Genomic DNA, 15,704 nt, shown 5'->3' with positions numbered 1-15,704 from the left:
CTTTTTTTTTTTTTTTTCCTGTTGTGGTCCACTAAACTTAGTTGGTCAGTTACCTCTGAAATATTTGTTACTAATATTGTTATACAAGTTTTTACAATTTTGAAATAACTCATCTGGCCACAAGTGGAAGCAGAGGGGGCATGGCCAGTGGGTGGCACCAAAATGCTAATCTACCTCCATGAGTTGCAAGAATGCCCAGAGCAGCCCAGACATCAAGAATTGTGGGAGATGCTGCTAGAAAAAGGGAAATTATCGGCAAGACATTTTCCGGTTCATTGACGCTGTCTTTATGATGAATGAGCTCTAAAGTTTTTGAGCTTTAAAAAAAGAGAGTGCACTCTGAAAGTGTCAATAACCCTTTGTACGTTTGAAAGTGAAAACTTTTCTTACAACTGTTTTAATTCCGCCATATGTCCGTGGGGTATTACAGGCTTATTTACATATTCAGATGATTGCAAGTTTTTAAAATACACATTACGTCTTTATTTAAAAATATCGTATTTGAGTGTAAAAAACCGTGTTGTGATATTAACATTTTAATAGTGTCCCGTTCTCTCCCTTTCATATATTTGAGCGTACAAGATAGCTAGATGTAGCAGGAGTGGAAAGATGTAATCTGCAAAAAAAAGGAACATTGTGACTTTAAAATGATAGTTTTCTTCCAGAAAATGAAAAAGAGACATTTTAAAATATTCGTACAACTTTTTGTGTCTCTCTATAGGTGTACATAAAATCTGAGCTATTGTATTTGGTTTTGGATAAGAAGTAGATTTTTACTTAGCATTCTAGGTGACAGGTAAGTAATGAGTTTGGATGAAACTTGGCCTCTAAGTGGGTGCAGCCCAGTACAGTGAGTGGTAATGTGCTGGCTTTTATACCAAAGCTGCTCGAATATTATTCAAACAAATGTGAAAAGTTTATGTAAAGAACCTCCCTAGAGAAAGTTCTATCTGTTGTAAGTGGTTGATCTTTAAGGAGTAAGAGGATGGATTTCTAACAGTCTCCATGCTGGTTCTTGGGCTGAGTGCATCAGGACTTTGCTAAAAGAAGTTAAGCTCTCTCAACGCAAGTATAGGATATGAATTAGAGAGAAAATAGCCTTGGATTTCTTTAAAGTGAGATTTTTAGTGATTTTTATATTACTCTGTACATCTGAATACATCCAGGTTCATGTTAGTTTTAGGTAAAAGAAAATACGCAATATTGCAAGAGAGAAAATCTCATGTTGAGGGGATATTCTGCTTTTTATGCATGGAACTTGCATTAACACTAATTATTAGGAGTTATTCTTATGTTAATGGCAGCAATTCATACACAGTTAGAGGTGATTATACTACAATAAAAGTAAAATAGATTTTTCTTTTCCTTAATACATTTGAAGTTAACTGCTGGAACATTATCAAATCAAGGGGATGCATGTGGGCGCTATTCCTTCCAAATTTCTGGCTTCAGAGCTTGGATAGCAAATAGCCTTCAACTATACCAATCTGATTAGCACGATACCTAACTTTTGCATTTGGTGCCAGATATGATGAAATCTTCTATCAGTTTCTTGGTTCTTAAATGTGGATTTTAGTTGAAGAGATGATTGAAGATGACGGAGAAAAGGGAGGGAGAAGAAATGGAACTGTACAAGTGCATAATGACAGTAAAAGTAGATCCAGGAATATTACCACAGCTGTCTTAGATAGATGTGTGGCAAGATGACTGTGTGATCAGGACTGGATAGTGCTGGATGCTAGAGACAGGATACTAGAAAACTTAGGGAGGAGAAAAGTATGCTATCCTGCTTAATTGAGACATTTGACTGTATATGTAGCGACTCCCCTGGAGATCCTCACATTTTGGAGGGCCAGCTAATAAATCACATCAATCTTTAACGCTAACAGACTAACAAATTCTGTATAAACTGTTTTTGATTTATTTATTTATTGGGCAACCTTGGAACATAGGATTTTCTCCATTTCACTGCATTTTACTTCCAGGGCCCTGAATTAATCTTCTTTCCTTCAGTGGAAGAAGAGGTGGGAATGGGATTATTCAAAGATGTGTAGATTATTGTATGGAAACAAAGAAAAACAATTTTTGTATACATAAGAACTTTTTTGCATTAAAAATTATTCTTCCATTTCTGGACTAACTTCAACTTTAAAATATTGCTTCCACTGCCAAAATGTAATAGTTTTAGTCCTTGTTAATTGAGGGATGTGCTTCAGTTGTGCACACTGAGCCATTACAGGCTAGATGAATAGGTCATCTGAACGTGGAGTCAAAATCTCCAGATTTCACAAAGCTGCAGATTATTTCTGAAGAACAGAGGCCACAGATAAGAATTAAAATATTATATCGTGCAAGTTGTTAATCTCGCATGTTGTTGGAAAATGAAGTATTTCTGGAGTGGAAGGCTTATTTAAAAATATTTTTATATTTACAGAGAATCAGGCATACAAATGTTTGTTTTTAAAAGTGTACACTGCTTTAAGGCTATTTATTTTTTAGAAAATATGACTTACATTAATATCTTTTTGACAAATATACACGATATTACGCTAACAAACTGCCATGCAACATGTATATTAAGTAATGAAGAAATTGAATATACAAGACCTAATCTATATAATATATATATATATATATATATAGAAAATTTACAGTCTAGCCAATATTTAAAAAGTTTCCCTTATTTGGCAGTATTTTCTACAGTTTGTTCATATATTTCCTCTTGGATGATTTGGTGAATACTTTACTGAAATCTAGTCAGTGACAACCTGAGGTACTAAACATTTCTGCCTTACTTCATTGTCTTCAAAAGTAATCTGTTTGTTCCTTTTAGGTTCTATCCATGAGTTATGTATTACAGCATTATTCGGCATGGGATCTGCTTCCACTATTGAAACGACTCGTTTTTTCATTTTACTTTTCAGGACCTTCTGAAATTTTTGCCTAGTGAATGCATAAAGTAGAGGGTGAAATATAGTTGTTCCGTATGCCATAACTAGAAAACATAATCTCAGCTTTACCAAAAGGTCACTTGGGCCCAGACATAAAATTGTAGTGTTTAAAACAGAAATGGGTGTCCAACAGAGAAGAAATGTTGAAATAATCAACAGGGACATTCTGAAGACTCTCTTTTGTCTTTCCCGTCGTTCACGATGTCGTTTTACAGCTCGCCGTAGGGCAATTATTACTGAAACTGAAGTCCTTACGCCAAAGACTACATTTCTCCCACCACTGCTTTGTGACACATCAGTAGTCTCGTGTTGTGTGGTCAAAGAAATAGTCTTTTTCTTTCTGGCTTTTTTCTTTTGCCCTGTTGTAAATCTTGTGCCTATTCGAATATTAAGAGCCTGGAGTATTTTGGTATATGTAATTAGCATTACTAGAACGGTGAAGAAAAATATTGGAATTTGTACTAGGAGATGGTAGTACATTCCCAGTTCAGTGTGGTATTCATTTACACTGACACACAAAAGAGTTTTATTTTCCCAAGTACTTGCACTTTGAAGACTGAAAAAATTGACTTCAATGAAGGGAATCAGGAAGGAGAAAAGAGAGACAATCCATATTGATGTCATTAACATCACAGCCCTTCCCAATGTCAGAATTCGATTTGCAGGTTTTACAGAGATATCATATCGGTCCAAAGTGATAGCAAAAACGTTGATTGCGGTCGCAACACTTGCAAAAGAAACACAAGCCTCATGGAAGCAGCAAATTAGAGCACTGTTACTCTCCAGTGAAAGCAGAAGAATAACTATAGTTAGAGGAATACATCCCACACAAATTATTACATCAAGTACATGAAGGTTCATTGTAATAATGTTACTGACAGAATTGATTAAGTTGGATTTCATGCAGTAAAGTACCAACACGGTGAGGTTGCTGCCAAGTCCCAACACAATTTCTAACATCAGAAATCCAGTGAGAGAAACTTGAAAGCTTAATGGATATGACAGTGCTCGGTACATATTGGTGTTGATGTCATCAATTGCATCTCGAACTGTAATGTTAGATTCAGACTGCATGTTGACTTCCGGAATGGGAGAGAAGCACATTCTTTTGTTGCAGTTGTTTTTGTCCTAAAAGATGAGAGAAAATAGTTATATATTTGATTCTGACATGTTTAAAATCATTTTAGATAAATACAGAAAAAACAAGTATTTCATTCTATCAAAATCTAATCATTTATATATTTATATCTGTGCATGATTTGGGCTAAGAAATCTGAGGATCTAGAACAACATCAACTTTTAAAACAAAACATGATTGTAAAAAAAAAAAAACAAAACAAAACCCAAAAAACTTGTTAAAAGCCTTTGCTTACAGAAACAAGGCCTTGTTTATGATGTGTCCTTTGTGAGAGCCACGTGTGGTAGAACAAGCTATACTAGTACATTGCGTTTTATCATGTCTAGGGCCATTTTAAAAGAATGTCCGTATGTATTTAAAACTTAGTACGTAAAGTAATGTTAAAAAACCTTTTTAGGAAAAATGAGGTCAGAAAAATGAAGGGGAGTCGCTTGTAAACCATTGAAATATCACTTAATAGATCTTCCCTTCCATAGGTTTGTTTACCTCCTTCTTTTGAAAACTTTTTTTGTAAAAATGCGATTGACAGAAGATTTGCAATTCCAGAGTTCATTGAAATTTTATAAAACTTTAAAATGTTTATACATTAAATTTTCTTTCAGAATTTTGTGTGCACATATATTATATATGTGTGCCTGTGTGCATATGTATATTTATATGTGCATGTATATTTTCATATTATAAGTCACTGTATATATAACTTCAACTGTAAAATTACATTTAAACTATTCATCTGTAATGAAGTAGATTTTCAAAGCATCGCATTTCCATATGCTGATTTAAATATTTACTTCAGGAAATATAAATACTTTTACTATTAGCCACATTGGTGAAATACTATCCCTTTGATTTATGGACTTGTGTGTATCAGGAGTATTTAGTAACATATTTATATTTGTAATCTAATTAGATGATGGAATTAAGGAGACAGACACAACAGGATTGTTTGTATTATGTTTGTTTTTTACATCATGAAATGAAAGTTTATCTCTGCTTTGAGGCAATAAGGCTCAGTGATGTAGCATTAATCACTGCTGTGTGATTTTTTTTTTTTTTTTTTTTTTTTTTTATGTTATGGCCGCACCTTCTGTGGCTTACAAATGGTAATAAATTGAAATTTAGTATCTGCTTAAGAGGCCTGCCATTGTACCATTTGTGTTCTTAACAGAGTATAAAACTAGCCATGGCTTTATAACAAAATTAATAAATAAAATAAACTAAGGAAGGAAGGATATTTTTTTTTTTCTTTTGGTGTGGTGGTCCTTGGAATTTTGAGCACTTTTGAGCACTAAAATTAAAATGAAAATATATTTGGTATAAGGATTAATTTAAATGGAGACCACGTTCTTCTCTAAATACAGTAAATGGAAGGCATTAGGGAGAATAAAAATGAGTTGCTTTTTTAATGCAAGTATGAATTATGCACACTCTTGATGTAATATGCAAATACATTTACCTACACTTCTGAGAAGCCACAATAGTGCAGTACTGTTAATTGCAAACTTTTTATCATGAAGGTTCTTTGTATGCATCAAGAGCTACTTTACATGCCTTTTTAAAAACAAAAAATTTGAATGAGCCTCAGGTGTGCAATGAAACAAGAAATATTTCAAAAGCTTTGTTCAACTTTCACTTTATGCAACCTCAAGAAAGTTTGTAAATAGCTTCAGGACAGTACTATTTCCTCTGTGTATGTGGTCTTATTAGCTATGGACATATTACGGAAACGATTCCAAATGCGTTACTTGATAAATTGAATTCTCTTGAACTGGTAAAAGCCAGAAGAAGATTAGAGTCATTTCTGCTAAAACAAGCAATGATCTTAACTGTAAGAATAAGCTAGCTGAAAGCTTGTGAAAATGGAAAATTTTAAATGTGCCAGATTTTACTAACAAACAGATTAAGCATCAGGTCTTTGTCACATCAGATAGATTTGCAGTTAAATAAAAGCAGAAATGTCAAGATAGGAAGATAATTAACAAAATACATTTCAAGAACAGTGCTCTGTTCCCTTGTAAATGTCAAACAGAGGTTGGGTGCATGCAGCTTCTGACCTACCTGTTTTCTGTTGCCTCAAGGGCCTTTCAGCTCACTGTAGCAGCTTGTCATAAATTGATACATGGTGTCACTGACAGAATTTTGACATGCATTTCACCTGGCAGCTGAGTTGTAGCTGTGCTCTATTTCATCCCTTGCAGAATGTTTCCTTTTTTTTTTTTTTTTTTTGTTCCCACACTTCAGGAGCACAATTTTGTGATTGAACAAAAGGACTTAATTTCCTGAAATATTTCTAGAGACCAGTGCATATTGTTTGTTCTGCTTTCTAAAGCCACCAATAAAAACAAAACTTCTTTTAAGTGACATTAAATTCCCCCTTTGCATCTCATGGCAGCATATTTTTATTTTCCAGGATAAATGAAAATAAAAACAGAGACATCCAGTTTCTGGCTTCAAAAATATATTTAGGCATCCTTTAGTTACAATTGCACATTTGGTTTTATAATACTTCTCATTACTTTAGAGTGATGGCTTTGTCACATAAGTTGTTTTACATTGTAAAATCCAGTTCATGTGCTTTGATGGAAACTATGGACTGCTTAATTTGGTTTATTTTCATTAAAGGAGAATACATAAAAGGTCATAAAATTAAGAGAAAAAATATCCATTAGTCATTATGACAAAGAAGTGACTTAATATGTAGTGTAGAAAAAGCTTGATTAAAGCCTTGTTTAGCTTGCTGATGAAGTATGCACATTCTCCTTTTGGGAATTCATGTTTCATTGTTTCTTCTTGAATCAGTAGTTTCCGTAAATCTGGTTTTAAATTATAAATCCCTTTTTAAGAAATGCTCACCATTTTGTTTTAGGAATAAACCATTATATTAATCTTCTTTTCATGAAAATATGAGCAGATGTACTAATCTTCTATGTATATTGTTGAAGTGTTAAACACTTACGTAGAAATAGAACCTGTTCCATGGTTTTATTCTAATTCCTTTATTTCTTAAGAGTTTATATTATAAGTACATCCTGTAGCTTGTAGATCAGACAGCTAGAAAGATGCCCAGTCAATTGCATTCTTCATATTGTCAGTAGTAAAACTGAATTAGATGCGGCATGCCCTTGTGAGAAAAAGGGGGGGAAAAAAAAAAAGGTTAAAAATAGGGCTGCTTCTAATAATTTTTCAGTAAAGTTATTCAGGAATATATTTATAAGGTATCATTTGATTAAAATTATGCAGTATGTGTAAATTAAAATGGATCTCTAAAATTGATTCCTATAGAAGATATATAAAATCAGTGAGCATATTTTCACTATTTCCTAATAAAATCTTTCCCTCTTTTTCATCTTATTAAAATTAAATATGTTGGATGGATTGCATATTTTGCAAATATTAAATGTGGAGTTAAAAGCCAAGAGTAAAAATTACTGGGCAAAAAGATAGTATTTACTAATGCAGCTAGAAAATATGATTTTTACAGGTCTTGTGAGCAACTAGCTTACACGTACTATGTGTCCTCTTGTCTTCATATGACTAATTTAACTGACCCTTAGTTGCTTCATGGGGAATACATTTGTTTAATTTGCACATGGCCTTGAATTTCCTTGCTTTGAATATATAAAATATAAAATATTGTGCAAATAAATTTTTACAAGTACATTTCCATTGGGTGAAGTATGTAGATTATTTAAATGTTTTTAGGGTAACACAAAAGGTAGTTGCAAAAACTAACATTCCCGACCCCCCCCCCCCCATGAATAAGTCAGAGATTAGTCACGTAACTCAACCTTCAAAAAGCAATAAGTATATCAGAAAATGCAGACAGTCTATGGTCTTTCAAGGAGTACTTGAATACATTCACAACATATGTGACTCAATATTTGGAAATGGTATTGAGAAGAATCTTCTGACTGCATTAAGGATTTTTAGCAGTACTGTTATAGCTTAAGATGCACTGTTTTTACGTTATATGAACAAAACAGTTCTAAATATTCCACAATGTATCCTTAGAAAATAACATTTTAACAATTGTACTTTTTTAATGAAAAATATTAGTATTGTCAAGCAAGAAATACAAGATAAAAGCTCAATTTAAGTTGAACCTGATATCTTTTTTTCCTTCAGATATGTTTGTTAAACACTGCTGTTGCTGAATATCATAATAAGGAATATATCTTACCTCCACTAAGGATTTGATCAGTTCTCGATGCAGATGAAGCAGTTCCAGTTTTGAGGGATTCATTTTGTTCACTTGTTAGCAGAGTACAGGGGAAAGAGTGTCATAAGCATCTCTTCAAAAAATGACCTTAATGAAAATTTGTGCCTGTGTTGTGCCATTGTTTCAGCATACTGCTAATGTATACAACATGTAGTGCTGCTTTAGAGGCTGCTGCAGTCTCCCACTCGTCCTATTGTAGAATCAATAAGCATCTGAAAATACATAATGAAAGTAATTTAACATACTGAAGGCTTCTTGTCTCCAGAGACAACATTTAGATTCAGCCTTTCTAAAAAGGAACAGCAATACTTCTCAGAGGAAAGCTTACTATGGACAGCTTTTGCAGAATGACAGCCTACCTTGTCGCTTCTCTTCACTGCAGAGAGATGCAGTGCATTCACTAATTTTGATTGGTCAGTGATGTTTGGCTTAAACTGTGCTTCATATATATGGGAGTGATTTTTTTTCTGTTTTATTTAAGGATTCTTTTGTAAAAAGGCTACATTTACAAATGAATTGTGCATAATTCTGGAATATGTTAGGCATATATGTTTTATTTTTACCATTTCTCTCTACTTTTGTTGATTGTACGATGTGTACCACATGACAAAACACTGGTGGAAAATTAGATGAAATGTATACTACTTTAAAAGCCTCTAGCAAATTGTTTGAGTATGTCTTGTTATATATCCTGTCTCTGAGGTTCTTTGTTCTAAGACTACCTCTGATACAAAACTGCTGCATCTTTTCTGTGAACCATACTCAACCAGTATGTTTATATGCAGGTCAGCATTTAGATCTTTATATCTGAATAAATTATATTCAGGATAAGTAGACACCACATAAATATAATGATAATCTGAATTAGAATGCTCATAGAATGTTCATATTGTTTATTATGAGGGGGTAAAAACCCAATTTAGTTCATAATCTAAAAAGTGATTTTTCCAGATCCTATTACCATGTTCAGTACATGCACAGTTATGCAGTTTGACAACATAAATTAAATTTAAGGAAATACTAACCTGTTTAAAAATGTTTGACTAATTTTTGTAAATGCACCATATGTTTTGTCAGTGTATATTTTGTTTCTTGCATTCCATACTCTTTCTACCTCTGTTCCTGAGCCCTTGACCTTCTGGAATTTTGTTTTATGTAGTCTTCACTTTTTAAATATTTAGATTTATAATTTATTTTGCTGTTCTATTCTGTTAGTATAAACAATGTTGCTAACATCCATACAATGAGGAGGAGAATAACCTAGTTCCTTGTCTTCCTAAATTAGGACTAATGCTAAAATTAATTTAGGATGTGAATTAAAGCTATGCGGCCCAAAATAATATTCAGTGGATATTGTCTTGTGATAACAGAGATAATTTAGGCATTTTTTACTCTAAAATGATGTATTGCTATTAATGTTCCACATCAAAATGTTTTTGAATGATTCTGAATGTCTATAGATGTAATTCTTGAAAAAGTTGAAAAATTATCGAATGTTAAAATATAGCTATTGCATATCAGCTTTATCTGTTTAGCAGTTTTAATTGTATTTATTTTTGTAAAATTGCCGTACCCTTGTTGTGTACATATATAAAAATACAGTTGTGTAATTCAGATGTTTGCATTTAATTTTGTTTCAGATTAGCATCAGTGGTATTTATTTATTTTGATATAATGTAGGCTGATGATGCAACTTTCTAATTTTCAAGTGGTCACATCTGTGGCACTTTAGGTAACTTGAACTCTTCCACTTTTTTCTCTGGGCAAGATCATTCAGAAAATACTGAGGTGGACAAAGATTACAGTGGGACCCAGAGATTCTGCACAGCATCTTCTGTGACTTTGCCCCAGCTCCTTCTGACTTCTCTGGGCCGTGTTGACCATGAGAGTCTGATCACAAGTTCCGTCAGCACTGTTCTTGAACAGTTGCATATGACAGAACAGATTCTTGGAGTAGGTGAATTACATACAAAATACGTGCAAGAGATGTACTTGCTTCACTTACAGAAGAGTTCAGGGTGTGTTGGGGACCTGTTGTTGAGTTCAATAGATGAATTCCCATAGATACTCCAATTTCAGCTCTCTTCCAGGAGAGGCTGGATAAAGATGTAAGATGTTGAGGGGATGGAGGCGTTTTAGCTGTAGGAATAGAGAGAGAGAGAGGAAAAAAAAGATGGATTTTAGTTGTTATGGAGACAAAAACATCAGGATTTTGATGTAGCCTGGATGTGTGAGGCAAGGGAGGAGGAGGAGGAGTCAAACATGATCTCCAGGTTATGGGCCTGAGTGACAGAGGATGGTGGTGGTGGTGACAAAGCATTGGTGTAGTAGAGAGGGGTTGGGAGGGAAGATAAGGAGTTCAGCTTTGATCACATTAAGCTTAAATTAGGGTGTTGATTAATCGCAGTTAACTCACATGATTAACTCAAAATTATTAATTATTTAAAAAATTAATCGTGATTAATCGTAGTGTTATTTGCACTGTTAAACAATGAATACCAATTGAAATGTATTAAATATTTTTGGATTTTTTTCTGCATTTTCAAATATATTGATTTCTAATACAACACAATACAAAGTGGACACTGCTCACTTTATATTATTTTTATTACAAATATGTGCACTGTAAAGATGATAAAAGAAATAGTATTTTTCAATTCACTATATACTGGTATTGTAGTGCAAACTCTTTATCGTGAAAGTGCAACTTACAAATGTCTATTTTTTGTTACATAACTGCACCCAAAAACAAAACAATGCGAAACTTAAGAATCTACAAGTACACTCCGTCCTACTACTTGTTCAGCCAGTCACTAAGACAGACAAGTTTGTTTACATTTATGGGAGATAATGCTGCCCACTTCTTATTTAAAATGTTATCTGAAAGTGAGAACAGGCATTCACATGGGACTTTTGTAGCAGGCAATGCAAGGTATTTGCATGCCAGATATTCTAAACATTCATATGCTCTTTCATGCTTCGGCCACCATTCCAGAGGACATGCTTCCATGCTGATGGCGCTCGTTAAAAAAATGTGTTAATTAAATTTGTGACTGAACTCCTTGGGGGAGAATTGTATGTCTCCTGCTCTGTTTTACCTGTATTCTGCCATATATCTCGTGTTATAGTATTCTCTGATGATGACTCAGCACATGTTATTCATTTTAAGAACACTTTCACTGCATATTTGACAAAATGCAAAGAAGGTACCAATATTAGATTTCTAAAAATAGCTACAGCACTCGACTCAAGGTTGAAGAATCTGAAGAGTCTTCCAAAATTTGAGAGGAATGAGGTGTGGCGCATGCTTTCAAAAGCCTTAACGAGCAACACTCCTATGCGGAAACTACAGTACCCAAACCACCAAAAAAGAAAATCAACCTTCTGCTTGTGGCACCTTACTCAGAGGATGAAAATGAACATGCATTGGTTTCCAATGCTTTGGATTGTTATCAAGCAGAACCTGTTATCAGCATGGACACGTCTTCTGGAATGATGGTTGAAGCATGAAGGGACATATGAATCTTTAGCACATCTGGCATGTAAATATCTTGTGATGCCAGCTACAAAAGTGCCATGAAAACACCTGTTCTCACTTTCAGGTGACATTTTGAACAAGACGCAGGCAGCATTATTTCCTGCAAATGTAAACAAACTTGTTTGTCTGAGTGATTGGCTGAACAAGAAATAGGACTGAGTGGACTTATAGGCTCTAAAGTTTTACATTGTTTTAATTTTGAATGCAGTTTTTTTGTACATAATTCTACATTTGTAAGTTCAATTTTCATGATAAAGAGATTGCACTATAGTACTTGAAAAATACTATTTTGTTTTTTACAGTACAAATATTTGTAATCAGAAATGAATATAAAGTGAGAGCTGTACACTTTGTATTCTGTGTTGTAACTAAAATCAATGTATTTTAAAATGTAGAAAACATCAAAAAATATGTAAATAGTATTCTATTATTTAACAGTGTGATTAATTGCGATTCATTTTTTTAATTGCTTGACAGTCCTAACTTAAATTTGCTGTAGAGAGATCTACAGAGAAGTGGTATTGTAAGGAGAGAGGTCAGGTGTGCATGGATGGAGAGCTTTACAAGCTATTAATTTAGAAATGGTAGTTGAAATAGTGTGAGTGAATGATACCACCCCCAAAAAAGTGTAGAGCAGAAAAAGGAGGGGGTCAAAGAAAAAAACGCCCTGTGGGGAATAAGAACATCCCAATTTACTTTCTCTACTAGTCATTATTATAGATGGAGTTGGCAGTGCTGGATATAGATAAGGTTGACTAACGTTTTCCATTATAAGAGCCTGTTTTTAGTTGCTTATAGCTTTGCCAAAGGATAAGTCGGGCTAAATTTCCTATTCTGGATGTCTACCATAGGCATAATTTTTTTGGAAAAATTTTCACCTAAAATGGCTCAGCCATTTGTAGGAATGAGATTAGAGAAAAATAAATTGATTTGTCATCTTAAAAAAAAAAATCTTTAAACTGTTTCACCAAGTTCTAATACCTCCCTGCTGGGGAAAAAGGGCTTGACATTTGGCACTGTTTGGGGAGGAGAGAGTGGCTGTGCTGGTGTCAGGGGTGCTATTTTTGTTCTCTGCATGAAAATTCATCTAAATTGGGCAAAGTTATGTGAAAGAAAATTCTTTACATGTGGTCAGTAAATGATTGTCAATGTTGATAGTTAAATTCTCTGAAGATGCCATTTGCACTGATCATGCTCCATCCTGGGGTGCAGAGACTTTTTTCCTGCAGTTGCTCCTCCTGGCTGCTAGAGACTGCTGTGATGCTGGCACTAGAATTGAGAATGCAAAGACTGTTTCTCTTGTGCTCTGTTACAATCCTTCCTTCCTCTTGTCCTGGAGCCCAGGTAGTATGGAGAAGGAGGTGGAGATAACCTGACTTGTATATGAAGGGAGTGAGAAGGAGGGTTGTATTGCAGAGGCTGGGGAGGAGTGAAGGGGTGAGGATGGGGTGGGGGGAAACATAAGTCAGCGGGAGGGAAGATGTTGGATGGTATATAGGAGAAGAGCTAGGAGAAAGGGCAGGACTCAGGTATGTGGGGGTGCAAAGTGGAAGGGAGACCAGGAGCTAGGGTGGGCTGGAGAGGAATTAGAGGTATGAAGAGAGAGATACAGGGGGCAAAGGAGCAGCAAGGTCTGTAATTATTATAGCACACTCCTTTCCAAAACCTGGAACTGAACCCAAGAGTCTTGAGTCTCTACATTCCTCGGCTGTAAATAAATATCTGTGAAAACCAGCGGCAAAATGTATGCCTCCTTCCCTCTTAGTTGTTGGTTCATAGAGAGGATGACAGTCTACTGCTGCTACTAGTTATTCCATTATCTCAAGTGGTAGTGTCTGAGCTGTTGATCTAGTAGTCCAAACTCTGCTGATGACCCAGGCTGGTTCCACAAGAGAGAATTTCTGGGTCTGGGTTTCTTTCTTTCTTTTTTTTTTTCCTTTTAAATTAGAAAATTACATAAAAAAATACATTCAAAGAGCATTAGTGTTGTAAAATCAAGCATTCATAATCCTAGGCTTGACAAGCTTGTCAATTGTCTGCCTATTTGACCACGGCAAAATATTGTCAGATAGTAAAAGAAGAATGCCCTGACGTAGCGGTAGCCCACTTCTTGGATTGGATCATGGTGCCATTCTTTCTATTTTTTTAGAACATCATTTTACTTTTTTCTAAGTTAAAATAACTCAATTAAGTAACTTGGCTTTTGTAATTAAGCATAAGTATCTGTCTAAGGCTAAGCCTGTTGGAAACAATGAAGTCTTACTCTTTTTTGTTACTGTCGTTACTGTTCTGATAAATTAGTGCTTTAAAGTATCTGACCATTTTTGTTGATTTTGACAGTATTTGACTGGCCAGTTGATCTGGGGCAGTGGAACCAGGGAGTGGTCAGGGGGGCCTAGTGCCACCACAATGTATATATTATGTGGGCTGATCTATTTTCATCCCAACAATATATCCTCTGTACCTGGGGAGGGTGTGAGATAAGGCAGTCTTCCTTCTCTAGCCCTGCCCCCTCAGAGCCGGGGAAGCAGTGACTGAGCAGAGCTGTGTCATTTTGGGCACTGGGGGCAGAAGGAGATTGTTTCCTCTCAAGGGCAGGAGCCGCTGCCAATTGTGTAAAAGCAGCAACAAAGCAGGGAGTCAGATGCATGGCTCTTCTGGGTGCCCAGCATGGGGATGCTTTTCTGCTGTAACTGTCCTGGCCATTCCACTTTCTCAGCCTACTGTATGTCTCCAAGGTCAAGGGGAGACCCTACCCAGAGCCCTGGGCACTGCCTGAGCTTCCCCTGCACGCTGGGCTCCTTGCTGCATACCCCCAGTCGCAAATGGTAGCCCCTGCCCCTCCTCCTCCATTCAAAGTGAGTTTCCATCGCCCCTGAATTAACCAATTAGTTTTGGACTGTCTCCTGTCTGTCAAATAGACATCTTCAGAAACTTCTCCATTTTATGGAAGTACTTACATGCCTCCAATCACTTCCATTGTGTAAAACTGAGGTTTTTTTACTACTCAGGACTTCCATATTCCACTCTGGAAGAGACTACCTTTCAGAAATGGGTAAATCCCTATAAACATTAATGATGGGTTTTTGCTATATAAATGCAAGTGATTATTGGGATGTATTTTTACGATTTTTACAGATTTCATAGAAAATGTTAAATTGACTGTGTCACAGGGTGTCTGGCCCTTTAAGAGGGAGCTGGGGCCAGAACTCCTGGACTGATCACCTGAGTGATTAAAAGAAAGGCACCTGGGTTTCGTAATGGTCTTGAGAGCCTTCTAGGAGAGGGAAAATGGCCAGGGTCAGGAGCATTGGGGGAGTGCTGCTGGAGCCAGCCCATGACCAGTTGGCTGAGCTGGGGCTGAGCTTGTGAGAGACTAAGTCTGGTATGTCTTCAGAAAGGAGCAGCCTGAAAGTTTAGAGATTACAGACCCAGAATAGGGAGCCAAGGTAACCCTGTGACTCTAAAGGGGGATGAGTGAAGCAGCAAGAGAGTGTGAGATTTGGTGTTTAATTGGGACAGTTGAAGACAGGCCTCAGAAATAAGGTGACCAGACAGCAAGTGTGAAAAATCAGGAATGGGGTGGGGGGTAATAGGAGGGGTAATAGGAAAAAGACCCAAAAATTGGGACTGTCCCTATAAAATTGGGACATCTGGTCACCCTGCCCAGAAAGGAGAAGCTGTGCCTGGAGGGAGACTGGAAAGAGATACTATGTTTTGAAGCAGCCAGACCCAGGACATGTGCACCCAGCAAGAGGCAGGGTAGAGAAAGATTGTCTTTAAGTTATTGTAGGTTAATAAGCTAGTCCCAAAGAAGGGGTGCTATTGTACGACTCAGGCCTTGATTGTGTATTGAAG

General features: G+C 35.8%; 2 protein-coding genes across 4 annotated transcripts in view; one reads left to right on the top strand and one right to left on the bottom strand.

Annotated features, from left to right (window-relative positions):
* COG5 (component of oligomeric golgi complex 5) overlaps positions 1-15,704 on the top strand; it is a 329,906-nt gene that overhangs the window by 48,112 nt on the left and 266,090 nt on the right. The gene's annotated exons all lie outside the window — the stretch shown is intronic.
* On the bottom strand, positions 379-9,791 carry GPR22 (G protein-coupled receptor 22). Of its 3 annotated transcripts, none has more exons than XM_054018632.1 (3): positions 8,270-9,791; positions 6,148-7,210; positions 379-4,079 (listed from the first exon to the last, which is right to left on the bottom strand). In XM_054018632.1, exon 3 carries the CDS (start codon positions 4,053-4,055, stop codon positions 2,754-2,756), a length of 1,302 nt encoding a protein of 433 aa, XP_053874607.1. In that variant the 5' UTR covers positions 4,056-4,079; positions 6,148-7,210; positions 8,270-9,791; the 3' UTR covers positions 379-2,753. The 3 variants fall into 3 exon arrangements, with proteins under 3 accessions (XP_053874607.1, XP_053874614.1, XP_053874598.1); XM_054018639.1 differs by having other exon boundaries at positions 7,046-7,210; XM_054018623.1 differs by lacking the exon at positions 6,148-7,210.

Source organism: Malaclemys terrapin, chromosome 1 (assembly GCF_027887155.1).
Source record: "Malaclemys terrapin pileata isolate rMalTer1 chromosome 1, rMalTer1.hap1, whole genome shotgun sequence".
In the NCBI taxonomy this organism is placed as follows: domain Eukaryota; kingdom Metazoa; phylum Chordata; order Testudines; family Emydidae; genus Malaclemys; species Malaclemys terrapin.
This window is presented reverse-complemented; position numbering and strand designations above follow the sequence as displayed.